At 37.1% G+C, this 18354-nt stretch overlaps 1 protein-coding gene across 2 annotated transcripts in view; it reads right to left on the bottom strand.

Annotated features, from left to right (window-relative positions):
• The window catches only part of ARHGAP15 (Rho GTPase activating protein 15), a 613208-nt gene that overhangs the window by 213068 nt on the left and 381786 nt on the right, over positions 1-18354 (bottom strand). For both annotated transcript variants that reach the window (XM_059053493.2, XM_067027507.1), the window contains exon 10: positions 10800-10898. In XM_059053493.2, the coding sequence (XP_058909476.1) occupies positions 10800-10898 (99 nt within the window). The remainder of the gene's footprint in view (positions 1-10799; positions 10899-18354) is intronic.

Raw genomic sequence — 18354 nt, 5'->3', positions numbered from 1 at the left:
TAATACATTTGGGAAATGAACCAGACCATCTCTAGACTCCAGGACTCACATTCTAGGTGGGGAAAGGGCTATGAAACCAGCCGTTATGGTCGCAAGCAATAAGGGCTATGTTGGGGAAGCAAAGCTCTTACTAGAACACTGTGGAGAGGGATGGTTACTAATGTTCAAGAGACCACAGAGAGGTGGTTGAGGGTATGAGTCAGAGAACATTCATTGTTGAGGGTGACCCTGGTGCTATGCCCAAGAGGATCAATCGGAATTTGGGAGGTAGATGGGTATAGAAAGGGTCTTTAAGGAGAGAAAACTGTTCATGGTAGGAATGTCAGCCTTTGGAAAACTTCATGTAGTTGGAGCATAGGAAGCCGTTTATGAGGTTATAAAGCTGGAGAGTAGACAGAGGTCATATGCTTCTCCTTTTTATGGTAATAACTAGTATGGTATTTTGTTTATCCTGATGGGAAGGTTCTCAGAAGGGATAATATAATCCTATTTATATTTAAGAGGGATAATTTTGGCAGCATGGAGAAGAATGGCCTGGGAAGAAATAAGAACAAAGGCAGTGATATCAATTAGAGGGTTTATCTCAAAAGAAATTATGGGAGCACAATTAAGGCCATGGGAGGTGAGAGGAAGAATCAGATTCAAGAGATAGTAAAAAAAGTACAGATCATTAGATCTGATGAAAGATGCTGTACATAATGAGAGAGAAGAATTTAAGATGTCCAATGAAGTTCTTTTTAGGGCAATGGGGAAATAGTCATGACTCCACCGACTAAATTAAAGACTAAAGGAGGAATAGCAGGTTTGTTGAGGAAAGTTCAGTTTAAAAATGTTGAATTTGGAATGCCAGGGAAAAACTCAAAAAGGGTTGTTCCTGGACCTCAGGTCTGAGTATAAAAAAGTAGCTTGAGGAGTCATGTCCGTTTAGGAACTTTAAAGTCACTGAAGGAATCATTGAAGCTTTCGGGGCATTGAGATCACACTGAGAGAAGGAGTAGCATGAAATGTCAGCCAAGAATTAAATGCAGAGGAAATGTGTGTTTTTATGCTGTCAAACTCTAGGCCAGACACATAGGCTCCAATATTATGCTATGCAACTTCACATACATGCCAACTGCTCACCTTTAAGACAAAAGTAAAGAAAACTTACCACAGTGATTACAGTGCTGTTGGGTGTCTCACCACTCTGTAGGGATACTCAAGAGTTAAGTTAGCCCAAACTGTCAAAAGTGCAAAACATAACAAGAAGAGCATTATGTTTAAAACAAGAAAGGTAATAGTCCTCTTTTAATGACACTGGTGTATTCAAAATCTTTATGGAGCTTCGGATAGTGTCAGCAGAGTTTAACTTTTTTCTGCTGTGAAGTAAATTTTGGAGAAAATGAAATCAATATCCAGTAGCAAAACCATGTCAGAATGTAGAGGATTGGTATCCTCTGTTCATTAGTTTCAAATTGATAGGACTGTGTCGTTGACCATATCTTTCTTATTTCAAATTCTTTGACAGAATCTGTAAACTCAAAAAACTATCTTCAAACTAAGAATTTCCTGAGATTTACATAGAAAAGAAACACTAAATCTGGAAGGTGAGATAGTCACAGGGAAGTAAAGTAACACAGAGGAGCGCCAGCATGGTATTCCAAGTCTGAATTAAAGGAAAAGATGTGGTGCTCAACCTTCTGTGTGGTTATGGGACCTGAGCCTACGCCTGACCATTCTCAGACATGTCACTTACAAGTCATAGTTGTCATTCAATTACTTAATTAAAAACAGCAGGCTATTGGTGGTGAAATAATGCCTAATGGGATATGACTTCCTCTGATGAAATGAGAATGGATGTTCTATTAGCTGCTGAACTTAAACGTGCTTTCCAAAAATTGATGAGCATAAAATCTTAAAGTAAACATAACTTCGAATGTTTAGCATAGCTGAGTATCAATGGGAAAGAATGATGTCATTTAGAATATAATAGAATATCATCAGAAATGGTTTAAATGTTTAAAAGAAAGATTTGCAAGCTACATTATTCTCTGCACATCTTGTAGCTGCCTTCAACCAACAACTGCTGGTCATTCATCTTTTTAGTTTCAACCATTTGCAGGTGTAGCAATGGAGTGCAACTTTCCAATGAAGATTTAAACAATGTTGAATGTAATTTAACCATTTTTTCATCATTTATTGAGAATTCATCATGTGCAAGGCACTGTGTGAAGAGTTAAAAATAAATCCATGCTCCTTATAAGAAGAAGCACACAACGTACTGAAGGTGTGTCTTAAATACTTTCCTTCTATAAGTGGTGCTTTCACCCTACATCTCAGGGCATTCTTATTTCCTTAAAAAGAGTACGACTTTATATTTTGGGTCTATGGTCTACTAAAACCTCAAGAACTCTTCCAGCAGTATCATTTCAGACTTATTTTGGTTTTGCACAGTCAGTTTTTCTTTTCAAAGTATGCTGCCCTTGGTTTGTTTGTTTGTTTGTTTGTTTCTGAACTGAAAATAGAAGTGGCTTGAAGAGTATAAAATTTGGCAAAAGGAATAAAACTAGCAAAGAAAAGATTATTTAAACCCAGGAAAAACATTTCTAACTCAACAGCGCATTAGACTATAAGATAACCTCTCATAGAGTTCAGAAGAATCTCCAAGACACAAATCTATTACGGAGATGAGTAAATTACTTTAAAACATCCTGTAGAGGAAAATATGCCACATTCAATTATGCAGACCAATGCAACTATTTCTCCTGGAATCTGTACGTCTCTTTTACGGTATATGCAGATTAATGATTAATGCTTAAGTTGGACACACTTCATCTGAAAGTGTGAAAATTCTTTGGAAAAGGCAATTTTTTCTAGGCATTTAGAAAGGGAATGTTATTCATTAGGAAACCCACAAAAGAGTATAAAATTTTGGTCTTATTCATAGCTTCCTGAATTAACTTAAGACTTCTCAATTATCATACATTTTTAAGCTCTAGGGAAATGCCTATAAAAATATAACATATATATTTTTGTTCAACCAATAAAGAATAAATTAATTCAAAAAATAAAGTGACACTCTTGTGAAAGTGTTGATAATTTACTTTTTTTTTTGATAATTTACTTTTTAATCAGTAGGTTCACATTATGCCGTAAGAATTTTAAAAAATTATTTAAAAACTACAAATCCATTTTTGAATCCCAAGGCAACAAATATCTGAAAATCTCTAACTGCCTCATTATTAGTAGTATTATTATCACTATTACTCCCATTTTGTAAAAACCTGAAAGCTTTCCAAAAGCATGTGATTTTTTTTTTTTTCTTCAAATTTTGTAAACAGTTGCTTTCAGGCTTAAACATCCTGCCAACTTTCAGCCAAGATTATTTTTATGGTCGAACTATTAACTTCTGAATATTGGGGTTTATAATGGTCAAAACTCCCAGACCCAGAACTCCCATCATATAAATGACACCACTAAAGGATAATTTAGAGTACTGCATCTTGACATGTTGAGGTGTTGCATTATTTAAATCCTCCATCCACAACAAAAGGCTAATTTCCTAGGGTATTAATTTTGGCTCTGTTTCCTTACAACTGACTCCAAGGGAAAAATATGTTAAGAACCTAAACTTTAGAATGGGGGTGGGAGTGGGGGCAGAGGTTGGAAATTAGACTCAGGCTTTATCTAGGAAGAGACATTATTTATTCGTACGCATTCTGGACTCAAAAGTGTGGGAATATCCGCTGACTGATTTGACCAGAGCCACATTGCTGGATACGTTAGATAGCCTTTCTGGTTATTGAACTGCACATTCATTTCTCTGTTAACTTCTGTTAGACTTAAGCTCTCTTTTTTTGATAATAAGACTGTTGTGTATTGCTCAATGTAGATAAACTCCATTAAATGTCACTAATAAGTACAGTGAATTAATTAGTAGCCGCGTCTATACACAGAATTTGTGAACATTCAGAATTTGTGAACACTCATGGCAAGATTTAACTGACAAGCATTTTCTGGAGCAGGAGTACATTTCTCTGGAACAGGGAAGTAGGTATTAGGTAACTATGGCAGAGACGGTAACTGGTTCAATAGTCTGTCTTCTCTTCATTACAGACCTCACAAGCAAGTCCTTTTATCCATATTTGTTTTCTTAATTGCAAAACAGCTTTTTTCTCTCTCTCCACCTTGTCATCTCTGATTTCTTTTGGTTGTCTTTTCCCAGTTTCTCTTTTATACTCTCGCTGGCTGTTTCCTGTTTACTCTTTTTTGATTTTGTCTTCCCCTCTAGCCCTGAATGTGGCTTTTTTACAGACACAGAGGCCCCAGCATGACTACCTCAAAGAGCCAATTCCAACTTGGACCTACAAGACTACTGCTGTCAGGAAGGTGGCTGTCATTGGTTGCATTAAAACAAAACATAAAACACCAAAAACGCTAAACTGGACTTGATTTTAACTCAGAAGTAAAAACTAAGGAAAATTTGCTGTAAACTTTCACGGAGTTTCTTGGAGGATCAGAAGTAAAAACTAAGGAAAATTTGCTGTAAACTTTCACGGAGTTTCTTGGAGGATCATTGCTATTGTAAACGCATGTGGATGCCTAACTTTAGGCATAAAAAGCAAGCACTTAAAAAAAAAAAGGAAGACATAGGTCAGTGCTCTTAGAAACATTTTTGTTCAGTCCACAAATATTCTCTGGGGAAAAAGGAATAGTGCTTATCTTGAACTCTTGATTTTATTTTTTGAGCATGTAATTTTTATCAGTTTGTTTTGTTTTTGTTACTTTTTTTTTTTACTCACTGCTTTTAAAACTAGCAAGCAGAAGTCCCTCTGGAACAAGATAGAATCATAAAAGTTTTCAAGAATCTCGTCACAAACTAAACAGTACAAATTGCACATTCTTCATGGAAGTATCAGCCTTTGGTGCGTGCCTGGATCCAACTATAATAGATTATCCCAAAGTGGGAAAGAATGAACAGGACAAAATTAGCAGAACTGGGAGCAGAGCTTGTCTAGGGAAGGCATTATGATCTGCCCTTCAGGGGCCTAGATCATCAGGCAACGTGAAGAGACTATGTAGTTTTATTTTTGCAAGTGAACACTTGGTAGTATCTCAAGAGTCAGACTGGTGCACTGAATCTTGCCTGTTCTTTTTATAATAAGTACATACATGGGCATGCCTTACTTAATTTGCAAGTACATGCTAAGCAAGGCATGCACTATATATAATAGTAAATATCCATGTATTTACGTATAGTCCTTGCTCTGAATTTTTATGACTCAGTAAGCATACTCCTGTGTAGGTGTATAACCTTACCTTCTTATGATATTAATAAATACGTCTAAATAAATATTGACACAATTAGAGAAATAGATTTCATTTATAATGGCATGGAATTCTTAATGTGTCTTTCTCTCAAACTTCACGTAACAGCAGCTGAATTACCAAAAAGAAACAGTTAAGGTATAATAATAATCTTAGCCATTCTTTTTCCAAGTTGCTATAATCTACCCAAAGATAACTAATTGTTCAAAGTAAACATTCCACTCTGACCACAAAAGGAATCCATTACACAAACATATAATTCACAGTCATTTTTAGTGGGTTGTAAACAGTTTGGAATGAGCATAAAATGGGACAAAAATCAAAGTGAGCATTTTGAAATGAAAAAGTGTTTGCTACAAAAGGTCAGTCCCTTTGCTTGGCAAACTATGTAGAAAAGCCTGGGAAAATGCTGATCACACAAGCAATGAAGGAATTTTAAAGCCAACAGCCTCCTTGTTTCTTTAAACAGACATCGGAACCTATAACTGGATCCTGTCAAACAAACGACAGCAAAAAAATATAACAGCTGCTAAGAAGTCAAGTAGAGAGATAAAGTTTTTGAGGCTAAGGACCTTCTCAGAAGTAGACTAAAGGTCTTTCTTAAATCTTTAAGCAAGGTTATGGATCCCAGGGTGGCTTTTAGGCACCAAGTCAAATATGTAATTTTGTGTATCATTCTTGTCATAGTATTTTGTGTTCCAGAAAAAAGAAAGAGCAAAATTGTCGGTTAGCATCTGCTGAGGCATTCTGCAGAGTAGCTTATAGCTGGAATCATCAAATTTGGAAGACCTGGTATCACTGATTTTTAACTGTGGTAAAGAAAACCATGTAATATAAAATTTACCATTTTAACCATTTTTAAGTGTACAGTTAAGTGGTGTTAAGTGTGTACACATTGTTTGCAACAGATCTCTAGGTATCATTTTAATGTTGTTAAATAGTTCAGGGGCATAATAATCAGAACTGGGAATCATAGAGGAAGAATGAGTTGTTAAACCATATTCCAAAGGATGAATGCCAATCCAAAGGAAATTTAAAAATTGTTTTAAAACCAGCCCTATTCCTTTACAAAGAAAAATATATTCAATGCATAAAAATATATTTAGTGTAGAAACGTGTTCATTCATTTAGTTAACTCCATTATTATATAAAGGAAGTCTATGGTAATGTATGGTATTGTTGTGTAGAAAAAGGACTGGTTCATCGTTTAGGGCATGTTCTTTTGGGTATCTCACACCAAGTGACTCCTTGTATTGTGCTGTCACAATGTGTCAAGAAAATAACCTGGGAAATAGGCTGTAATTAAACTTCTGGTCTTATCAGGAGGCTAAAACCAGAAGAGTATGCATTTTATTATTCAGGGTTTATAATGTCATTTAAAAATATATTCTAAATAAAAATTATATATAATTAAGGTGTACAACATGATGATTTGATATACATAGACACAGCAAAATGACCAACTAATTAACATATCATCTCCTCACATAACTACCAATTTTTGTCTGTGACGAGAGCACCTGAAATCTACTCTTAGCTTATTTTCAGTATTCAACACAGTATTGTTAACTCTGGTCATCATGCTTGTATAGTAGGTCTCTAGACTTATTCATCCTGCATAACTACAACTTTATGCCCTTTGACGAAGCTCTTTCCATTTCCCCCATCCCCTATTATGCCATTTTTAAGCTGACAAACTTCTTCTATTATTTTTTAAAATTATTACTGTAGTGGTTGTTCTTTCTCCTAGCACAATATCTATTCTTTTCTTTCACAGCACTTATCACAGTTTTTTTAATGTATATCTGCTCTATACTCTTAGCTGGTAGTACGGAGAATGACACAGAGTAGGTACTGAATAGCTACTTACTGCTGAAATGCAATAAACACTAGTGTCTGTTACTTCAGTGAGTGTTTACAACGCGGCACACACTGCGTGCCGTTCTTTCCAAATATCAGTAACTGGCCTTCACAAAGAGTAGTCAGTCAGTCACATAGGTTTCATATAAAAAACTATGGATTAAGGTCTCAGTACGAATTCTACCAGTTTAGTACTTTGTTCAGTTCACGTCTCCTAGGTCCTTGTCTCTAAGTGATACAGGTGACCCTATTTTTAAGTAAGCAATTTCTATACACCTTTGAGGTCATCATAAACTAAAGAAAGTATTTTATAAAGCACTGAAAACTGGACTTCTCCCTGTTTAGATCTACATACCACCAGTGTATCACAATGTCATCCTCTCCAGGCTTGTCCCCCCAAGACCTCAAAAAAGTATCAGATGATGTCCTGCTTTTAGTCAGTTTACCATATGTATTGAGCATTAGCTGAACAATCTTTTGCAGAAACTGCTCTGGAAGAAGAAACGTAAGTTGAATTTTTCATTGGCTACTTATGATTTCACATATATATATAAAATCTAAAACTGTAAAGGCAAGGCAAGGGAGAATGAACCACTTGGAAAAGCTTTAAAGACTAACACACTCCTTTACAGTTTGCCCTCCAAGTTTTCTGTATGTTTTCTAGGCCGAGCAGACAATGTCGGAAACCACAGAAATAACCTTAATCTAGTTATAATAGTTGGTAAGAAGGAGAATGCTCTGGTGGTTTAGAGGAATAAAGGAAATCCAAATCAAGATAAGGAAACATACTAAACAAGTGATTCGCTCAATTGGTTTACATTCGGCTCACTAAGAGATTTCTTTCTAGGTATGTCCAAGAGATGCAAAATTTAAAATGTAACTAACACCACTTTACCAGGGATGAATAGAGAATGTATCTTGTGCCAAGGGCTGGGTAGGATTTCCCTGTGGAGACTAGAGGAGCATGGGCAAATTGGCTCTGCCAAGTGCAAGAAACTAACTGAATGAATGAATGAATGCATGAATGGAGGAATGAATGAATAAATGGTGAGAAATGCCCTGATGTTGTTTCATTTGAAATCAAGCATGTAAGAAGCATTAAAAATATACAGCTACAGTTTGTAAATTATTTTTTTAAGGTGGGGGAAATAACCTCAAGAAAAAAAGAGAGAAAGGAAACAAATATTTTTTATATAACAGCTGATGTGCTGCTGTAGTGAGGATTGAGACCGTTTTCCTAAGACTGTGAGAGTAAACACACAGTTTTCATTAAAAGTGCCTTTCCCATAACTGGTCCATAAGCATTTCCCATGACTCTGCAGTTAAGTATCTTGGCTGGAAGAGGATCTGGCCATTAGAAGGAGGGCTCGAGATAGGCAGAGTCCAGCCGTGCTGAGAGACTTGGCACCTTTATATGCTACTTCCTAACAACAACCCCAGCATAAAATGTCATCAGAAGCCTGCATAAACATTGGACTTAGATCCACATAAATTATTTCTGTCCTGAGGTGCTTTATGCCAAAATTTAGTAAAAACAACACTTTGAGTAAATAGAATTGGCATATCAATGTAAGAATATTAATCCAACAAAATGATCATAGAAAAATATAATCAAAAGCACACACTTGTAAATCTTGCAGTGATGTGAGAGGTTTACCTTGTGTCTCTGAGTTTTTGTTGAACATTTCCATACAGTTCCTTTAAGCTGACATTGCCAAAATGCTTTGAGTTATCAGTTGCTTTATGGAATTGCAGTCTTTGAGTTTCATTAAAACACTTAGGAATAATTTTAATAATCATGTTTCATTAAAACACTTAGGAATTATTTTAATAATCATATGTGTGATTAGTGCCTGTTCAGTGCTGAATCTACAAATTCATTTTAAGAATAAACATTGGGACAATGAAATATAATACCAAATATGATTGCCCCTGTCAGAAAATACATTGTCTTATTTTATTAAAAATCACCAACAAAATACCATGAACAAAATATACAGTTCCTATTTATGGGCATTTTCTATTCTGCAATACCATGGTGTTTGCATGCCACAAGGCTGTATCTAGTAGAGTTTTCGTTTTGCCTGGGGCATGTACATAAATAGAGAGGTATAGAACCCTTTTTTTATGTGCACACATCTTATTATGTACAGCTTCCCCCAAAGTCCTATTTGGATTTTTGCTCTAATATAACAGTGCTCACATCATCAATGCTGAGTATTTATAAGAGAATGAAGATTTCCTGAAAATGATGATAATTTAACTATTAGCAATAATAGCATTATAACATTTTCAGTGATCCACTTGGCTTTAAGTACTTATTAAATAATATTTATTCCTAAAATATGTACTTAGAAAATTAAATGAGATTGCAACATACAATAAAAAGACTTTTCTCTCTAATCTCCAACTGGTTTCATTCCTCACAGATACCTCTCCTTGTGTTTATTCTGCTTTTACTGTTTTCTACTCTGTCCTTGAACCCTCAGATCTTCTCTCTGATGTGTTGATATGCTTTTCCCCAAAGCTGCTCACTTTATCCACTTTCCCTACCCACTCGTCCCCTTCTTGTTATTCTCTCATTCCCTACTGATACGGGAATAATAGGATCCCAAGGCTGTCCTTACAGTATAATCAAAGTATGAATTTCCAGGAGCTGGAAATTGCAGACCATTTTTATTATGTTTCTATAATAAAGACAGGTAACATCGAGAGAATTAAAATGGCTTTTCCCTAGCAGATAACTTGGTAAAGATTTCTTCCCTTGGTTCTATTGTTTTAAGAGACTGGGAGCTGAAAAGGGGAGTAGATTCACCAATTCTTTTTCTGGAAACACCTCTGTCTTTTACATGATATATATTCCCCTAGATCGTGGGAATATGTTGTAAACTTGAAACAGATGGTGATGAAGCTTCACATTTCTATTCAATATATTTTTTTAGATTCTGCACCTACTGTATGTATCTTTCAGGGAAAATGACCTTGAATGTATAAAGTCATAGTCAGTAGGAAAAACACCCCACAGATAGACTAGCATAGAAATGATGAGTCAAATGGGTTTTGTTTTGTTCCCCTCAGTAAGATGAAATAATTTCAAATGAAAAACAGAATGTTGAAATATAAGAATCAAAGGTCATCTTAACACTGGAGGTGTGTCTGTTAATTGTTCCAGGAAAACCAGTTAGGCATATTCTGTGCTGAACAGATATGTACACGTGGAAGATGGAATATCACCATGTGCAAGTAGAAACGCTGTTTGCTTCACTTGGGTAATGTTGGGGGCTTACCAAAATATGTTCTGGCACAAAATCTACAAGCATGAATGTTAGGAGGGTTCTAACACTGTGAGTGCTGATATTTTATGAATGTTTTATCACTGGCGAGAAAACAAGAAGTTTGCAATTGAATCAACAACATGTCAGACAGAAAAAAATATTAAAAAAAGAACATTAGTGGGAATTATTGATGTCCCTACTGTGAAAACAAACTGAAGTTAATAAGAAACTTGATCCTCTTAACTGATTAACAAAAGTCAAGTTTTAATTGCATAGCTTGTCAGTGCTGTTAACTTGAGCACTGGTTGTGTAGAGGGTACAGTATTGGGGGAAATTGCTGTATATTCAGTTACCCACCTCTTTTTTCGACAGCTTCAATGCACTGCTTTACAAACCGCGGAACTGTGGAATTTTCACGTTCACACACTGTGTGCAGATGAGAGCCAAAAATTTGATCTGCAAAAGAAACAAAGATGAGCTTCATTAAAATCCAAGCTTGCGTTGTTCTTTAATTTGATTCTGTTTCCATATCCACTGAATGATGAAATCTGCATCTTGCATAGGAATCGATTTTTTTGCTTTAATTCCAAAGTGTCTATTGCAGGCATACAAAGACCATAACTGCCTTCTCTATGGAACAGGACTCCGGCCCCAGAGAAAGAAAACTAACACTCTGCCATCGATTAGGCAGGGATGACTGAGTAATTTATAGTCTCTCTGGGCTTAACTTTGTTGTCTATAAAATAATGACAAGGAATTAAGAAAACTTCTACAAAATAATTAATCTTAGCGAATTGGTGTCTTAGTGTTTGAGAACAAATTTGTCAATGGTTATCAAAATTATGATGTTGTTAGTATATGTAGAAGATTCACCCTGTGGCTCAATGATATTCCAAGAAAGCAAGTTCCCGGAGACTTACTTTGAAGTGAATTTCTTCACATCTCTCCTGCCTTGAATGCCCTTCCTCTTCTCTAATCTAAGTATCCCCTTTCTTTTAGGGCTCAGCTCAGATGGCTCTTTCTCCACAAACTCTGTCCTTCCTATCTCAGCTTTATGTCTCCTGTAACATAGGTTCTTTGGAATACCAGTTCTTCAGGATGTTAATAGGCGATTTTGGGGAAAAAAGCCTGTAATCAAAATGGTTTAGCCACATTGGGTTAAACAAAGTTAAACAGGTTTCTTTCATGTGTACTTATTTTTAGAGCCTGTGTTATGCCAGTGTGCACTGGGAATCTCCAGGCGGGACTGGAGGATGCATTATTTCCCAAACTTACCTGAGTAAGATCCTTTTCTTTCAAAGGGCATCTCTCCAGACTAATGTTTCCCAGAACACACTTTGTGAAATTCTAGCCTAGCCCTCTCATTTGGAACATGATTTATGCTACCTTGCATTGTGTATTTACACTTATAATATATGGAATCTATTTTCTCAAAGCAGGTTCTGAGTGCTGCATTGCTTATATGTTCTTACAGTCACCAGTGCCTAGCACAAATTTGGATCCATGGTATTCATGCAGAGATTCTTTAAAACTGTGTTCAAATATATATAACATAAAAGTGTCCATTTTAACCACTTCTATGTGTACAGTTTAGCGGCATTAAGTACATGTGGATTGGTGTGCAACCATCACCACCATCCATTTCCAGAACCTTTTTAAACAGCATAGATGTTGATTACTGATAATGAAACAAATATTTAGTAGGTTCAAGGGCTTCCCCTCTTGCACAGAATGAAATCCAATTCCCTCACATCACTTCCAAGGCAGTAAACAACCTGACCTTCCACCAATTAACTGATTTCATTTGATTCCTCTCTACTCTCTCCAGCTCATCACTTGCCTGCCACCACTCTGTTGAGTTGCTGATTCATGTTCTGCCTCAGGGACATTGCACTTATTATTTCCTCTGCATGGAGCTCTATTGCCCTAGCTCTCTGATCAAATGTCACCTTCTTATTGTAGCCTTTCCTATCCACCTTTAAATAAAACCTGGCAACCGCTGCCAACAGAACTCTCCATGCTGCCCCACCTTACTTTTCTTAGAGCACTTTTCTCCACCTGACGTATTAGATTGATATGTTTACTGGTTAGTTGCTTCCCTTGCTTAGAATGCAAAACCCAGGAGAGTGAGGACTATTCCTATTTCCTTTATTACTGGATCCCCAGTAACTCGACAACGTTTGGCATACATTAGAAGTTCAATAAATATTTATTGAATTATTGACTGTAAGACAGCATCTTAATCATCAGTGGAGGTCTTCAATGCATTTAAAACATATTTTTAGCAGAAGTGGGGAGAAAAATATAAAATGCAGCATAACAGAATGCTAAACGATGCATTATTACAAAGGGGTAGTCAACATGGACTGTGGTGAGACTTCAAGAAAGTCACGATTTTCATCCATTTCTCAGAAAAGGTGATGGCTTGAATTGAGAACTTAGCAGAGAGGGAAAGAATTAAGGCTAAAGCACCAACAATAATGTACTTCAATATGGAAATGTGCATTTTTTGCAAGAGAGAGAGAAAGAAGATAAGCTCAAAACACAGCAACATAGTGTAGAGAAGTGGGAAATAATCATTTGCTTTGAATAGCTGGTCAAGTAACAAAGATTTGTTCAAAAACAGTGAGTCACCACTATAAGAAAGGATAAAATAAAATATTACTTAAGAAAAATAATCCAAAACTTCAGATTTGATCATTTAATTTGGCCAGAGGTTACAGTCAGGAGGAATTGTTATAGAGTAGAAAATCCTTTAATAGTAATCATAATTCAAATTAATTTCACAAATATTTACTGAATATCTTCTATAGTTGTAGTGATGAAGTAGGCATATTAGGTTGTGAAAAAGATATCAAGAAGTCATAATACTGTAGGGCTGAAAGAAATATTCAAATAATATTAAAAATAGACTATAACAGGTATCATAAAAGGTACTCAGTGCTAAGGAGGATGTTCTATAGTATCGGGTTTTTTGTGTCATGTAGTGCAGATGCGGTGTTTGGTGGGGGTAGAGTGGAGGGAAGTTTATGAGATGGAGATCATTCAAAAAAGACAGATTGCTGAATGGAGCGGTGTTAAAATCTGGAGAGAGGTTTCTTTTGTTTGTTTATTTATTTTTTCTTCTGATAGGTAGATACAGGAAGATGAAGATGAAGGCATTCTAGTGTATTTACTGTTTCATCCACTCAGTTATTTACCAAAAAAAAAAAAAAAAAAAAAAAAAAAATTCTGAGTGCCTGCTCTGCATCAGGAACTAGGAATGGCACTGGCAACACAGTAACCAAGCCTCAATTCCTATGCTCTAAAAGTTTCTTGTCTAGTGCAGGCATCATATAAGTAAACAGGTAAGAACATATTGTGAAAAATAATACACCTGGGGAAGCACAGATGCAATGGGAGCATGTGGCAGGGCAATCTGAACAGCCTTGAGTGCACATGGAAGACTTCCCAAAGAAGAAATGAATCCTCGAGGATAAGTAAGACTTAGATTGCAGAGGTAAGAAAGAGGACAAAAAGAGTATTTGGAGAAGATGGAGGAGAGGCAAACAAACACATCAGTGATGAGAAGAGTGATGAGAAGAATGTGGTGTGCTGAGGAAAACATTCACTCCTTCTTATTTAGAAAAAATCTTGATGTATTAAGTTTTAAAAGGAGATGAAGATTATGTTATGAAGAGTCTTAAATATTAAGTCAGGTAGGTAATTATTTGAGAGTGTGCAAATACCATCAATTTCTTATACACACACTATTCCCCTCCCAACTTCTTTCTTGTTTTTAAAGTCCACTCATAGGACAGAACCTGAAAATGTTCTCCATTGACTTCTGCTTCCCCTGTAGCTTTAGTTAGTTTAAATTAGATAGTTCTGGTTGGTAAAATGTAAGGGAATGTGACTTGGGAATCTACAAAAGATTTTTTCTCTGATAAACGGAGAGGGGTATATGAAGACATTCTTTCTTTCTTCCTTCCTGCTTTGAATATCACTGTGCAATCATGCAATGCCTGGAGCTACTGCTGCAATTTTGTCACCATGAGGCAAAAAGCTTGCAAACAAAAGCTAAACATGATTAAAAAAGAAGGTACAAAAACCGGAGACCTCAACAATATTGTTGAACTTTTAAACCTATCCTAAAACACATTCTCTAGACTTCCTGTTATATGAATATAAATATAATTATAATTAAATATAATATAAATAATTTTTAACTGGGTATTCTATCACCTGTAACCAAAAGGTTCATAATCAAATGGGGGGCACAGATAGTGGGGAAGACTGAACACAAAGAGATCTGTTAAGAGGCTAATGTGATTGCTTGGGAAGACCAGAATCAGGATAGGCTTGTGGTAAATTTAATCATCATTGAGAATTCATCTCATCTTCTCTGAATTAGATTTACACATTCACCACCTCTGCCATCTGACTGTGTAGTAAAACTTACTAGAGTGGGCAACATTTATTTTCCTCATTTCACTGCTATAGGGCTTGGCCATATGACTTGCTTTGGACAACGTAGCATGTGTAGAAATGATGTGTCAATTCAAGACTGAGGCCTTCAGACACATTACAGATTTCTACTCATCTCCTTGCTTCTTCACTACTGCCAAGACACGAGTTTCCCTGGGTGGCTGCTGCCCCTTCAGTCTGGGTTCCAGTGTAAATACATATAGTACAGAACTGAGGTCAACCCTCAGTGAGGAGACAAGTCCAGTCAGACCTACAACTTAAAGCAGAGCTGTCCATTCAAGCCTGCCCTAGACTACCTGACCCACAGACACATGAAAAATAAGTGCTTTTTGCAGTTTACCACTGAGATTCTATGTTTGTTTGTTAGGCAACAATAGCTTACTGATAAGGATGATAATAGGAGTCTGGATTTTTGGTGATCTAAGCTATGCTGTGAGAATGAAAACAAAGAGAGGTGACAGGACAGGGAAACCAAAACTGGGGAGCAAATAAATAGAGAAAAAAATATAAATTTGGTTAGAACATGGAAACCTGCATTCATTTAGAGTCAACCCTAAGGAGGAGTCTCAAAGGAAATTTCTCTCACCTTAAAACTTAAACTCATTATGTTTTATGTTATATTATGGCATTTCTTATTATGTATTCTCTCCAGATCAATTCAATTCTATTTAATTCAATTCAGCAAATATTTCATAAGCACCTACCATATGCAGGGCATTGTAAAGAATGCAAAGATTGACATTCATCCATAGCTATCTATTACATGCCCACCGTAGCCCAGACAGTGTGCTCCATCCTAAAGATGCAATGATCCATGAAGCATGATCTCCTACAGTGTAGGGGGAAGAACAGCTCTCAAAACCAGTGATAATATGATGTGATTAGTGCTATTGCAAGGGCACTCAATAATAAATAGCGAAGATATATTTAGCCAGGCAAGGGTCAAAGTACTTTATGTATTTTAACTTATTTAATCTTTATAACAATCCTTAACACTTTGGTGGTAGACACTATTACCATCCTGATTTTATAGGAGAGAAAACTGAGGCACAAAGATATTGAGTCGTTTGTCCATAGTTACAAAACATCAGGCTCTGGGGAAAAAAAAAAAAGATAAGGAGCTGAACTAAGACAATGGAGAGATGGGCTGATTCAGTGGGATTTGTAAACGGGATGCAGAAGGTGAGCCAACCCTCCGGGCAAAGAGGACTTTCAGGTTTTTTGCTTGGTTGAAGGAGACTAAGATGCTGAAAACTGAGGGTTTGGAGAAGAAAAAAGAGATTGATATTTAGAAGTTAGGATAGCATTTCAGACACAGCAGAACATTGATGGGATATCAAGGTGAAATTCAGAGACTATTGCTGCTCATAAGGAAAATGGCTTTCATAGAGTGAAACTGAGAAGCAGATGTTTGTGGTAAAGATTTGAAGAGAAGGTAAGAAGTAGAGATAGCAAATAGACTCCCTTTTTTAGAAGTTTAGTGGTGGGAATTCACTAATTATGAGGAAAGACGGGGACTTGGGGAAGGATTTTCATTTAGGGTGGATAGGAGAGAATTTCAATTGCAGAGTTCTCCTGATTGTCAGAATGCTCTAGAGGGGGTGAGGTGCCCTCTTGGCTGTTTTCGGTTGCTATAATGCCTGGGGTGGGGGAGGTGTGCTACTGCCACTTACTGGGAGGTCCAGGTAAGTGCAGGCAATCCCTCACTGGGAGAGAAAACAATCCCTCCCTGATTGCCAATAGCACCCTGGCGAAAAAAGAGCTTAGATGTGTTGAACTTCATTAGATAGAAGGGAGATGTTTGCTTTTACTAGGCACCAGAAAGGTCAAAAAATTCCATCTTACTTATATCCTGTCTTTAAAGTGGCTACACTTACCCAAGAAGGTATGGCTCTGTAGTAGAAGGACCTAGCCTTCCAGGTAAACCTGACTGAATCAAAGGTTGTCACGTGGTCCAAGCTGAGTCAGTGCAATTCGCCCTGCAAAAGTTTTAGAACTGGGACACTATAGACTGAGGTGGTATCAGAGATACTACCTGCTCCGGGGATTTGTATTGAAAAGCCGTCTAGATTTAGACACTGCAGGGCAAAGGCAGCCATTTGGGGAGATGGTGATGTGCAATGAATGAGTGTTACTCAAGCTAATATGCAGAGAGAGAGGTGAATGAAACAGACACACCTCAACTTCTCACTTCCTGATGCCTAGGCACCACATATGGTTGCCATGGGGTGCCTTAGAAATTAGAGGGGATTTTAGTTTAATGCAACTAGACAAATTTGGCTAGCACATGGATATAGCATTGTACACAAGGTATCAAAGAGGGCTTACAATCACAATAGAAAGGACCAGCCTTGGGAAAATAACTAAATGAGACCCCCTGTTACAGATGACGCTGGTCAGGAAGAGTATGTTGTATGTCTGTTGGTTTTGCTGGCCCTGGAACTATTCTTCTATCCTCCAGTAAGAGCACCCTGGTTTTCCTTTGGGGATGATACTTTTTCATTCTGCTGCCATTTGTTTTGAGTAGTGCTGACCTCACCATCTCCAGCTCCAGGGACGAACATGCATTTCCTCCCCCGGCTGCAGTAATCGGTTCGGACATGAACACATGACCTAGTTGGATCTGGGCAAGCAAGTCCCGAGGCTTCGTTTTTTTAGTGCTACTGGGAAAGAGGAGCCCTCTTGCTATAGGGGTTGGTAAACTATGAGGATATGAGTCCAAGCTTCTAGAAGTTATATTGCCAGCTTCTGGGAAAACATACTGGAGAATTAAGCCGACAGAGTGGAAAACAGCTGAGGGATGGAGGAGATAAAGATTCGATAGCATTTTGTGCCCAGAGGTCCAGCCATGCCTGAAGCTATCCTTGTCCCTTGGACTTTTCAGTTAAGTAGTACAATCAATTCCATTCCTACGTTTGCAGTTTGAATAAGTTTCTATCAATTACAACTAAAAAACAACTTGACTACAACATTAGCCTTCAACACTACATGGTGAATTATATAACCTGGAGGAGATGGTGTTATACATGAAACAACTTTGCAAAGTGAAAAGTGCTACCCAAAAGGAAGTAAATCATAGAGATTTAGCTTAGACATCAGTGTAAAATTTAGGGGCTGTTGTAGGATTGCCACCCATCTGTAACTCTGATACAGTCCAGCGTTTGATACACCAAGGAAGACCATTAGATTATAGGAATGTATTTGAACCACAGAACCTTCTATCTTAAAACCGTGTAAAGAAAGGGGGAGGGAGAGAGAAGGTGTTTTGTTTTCTCGGCAAGCATCGATGACCTAGCTTTTGGCCCCTAAACTTCCATGCTTGCTAGGCTGGCACAACATTAAGGATTATTTCTGCTTTTCCCCTCCTTATGCTATTCCAAAAAAGGAAGCAGTCCCAGAACCCTGAGCTCCCGGCTCCCCATCTATAGTCCCATCTGTGGGCTCA

This window comes from Kogia breviceps, chromosome 2 (assembly GCF_026419965.1).
Source record: "Kogia breviceps isolate mKogBre1 chromosome 2, mKogBre1 haplotype 1, whole genome shotgun sequence".
In the NCBI taxonomy this organism is placed as follows: Eukaryota; Metazoa; Chordata; class Mammalia; order Artiodactyla; family Physeteridae; genus Kogia; species Kogia breviceps.
The sequence above is the reverse complement of the archived record's forward strand: the minus strand, read 5'-3'. Positions and strand labels throughout refer to the sequence as shown.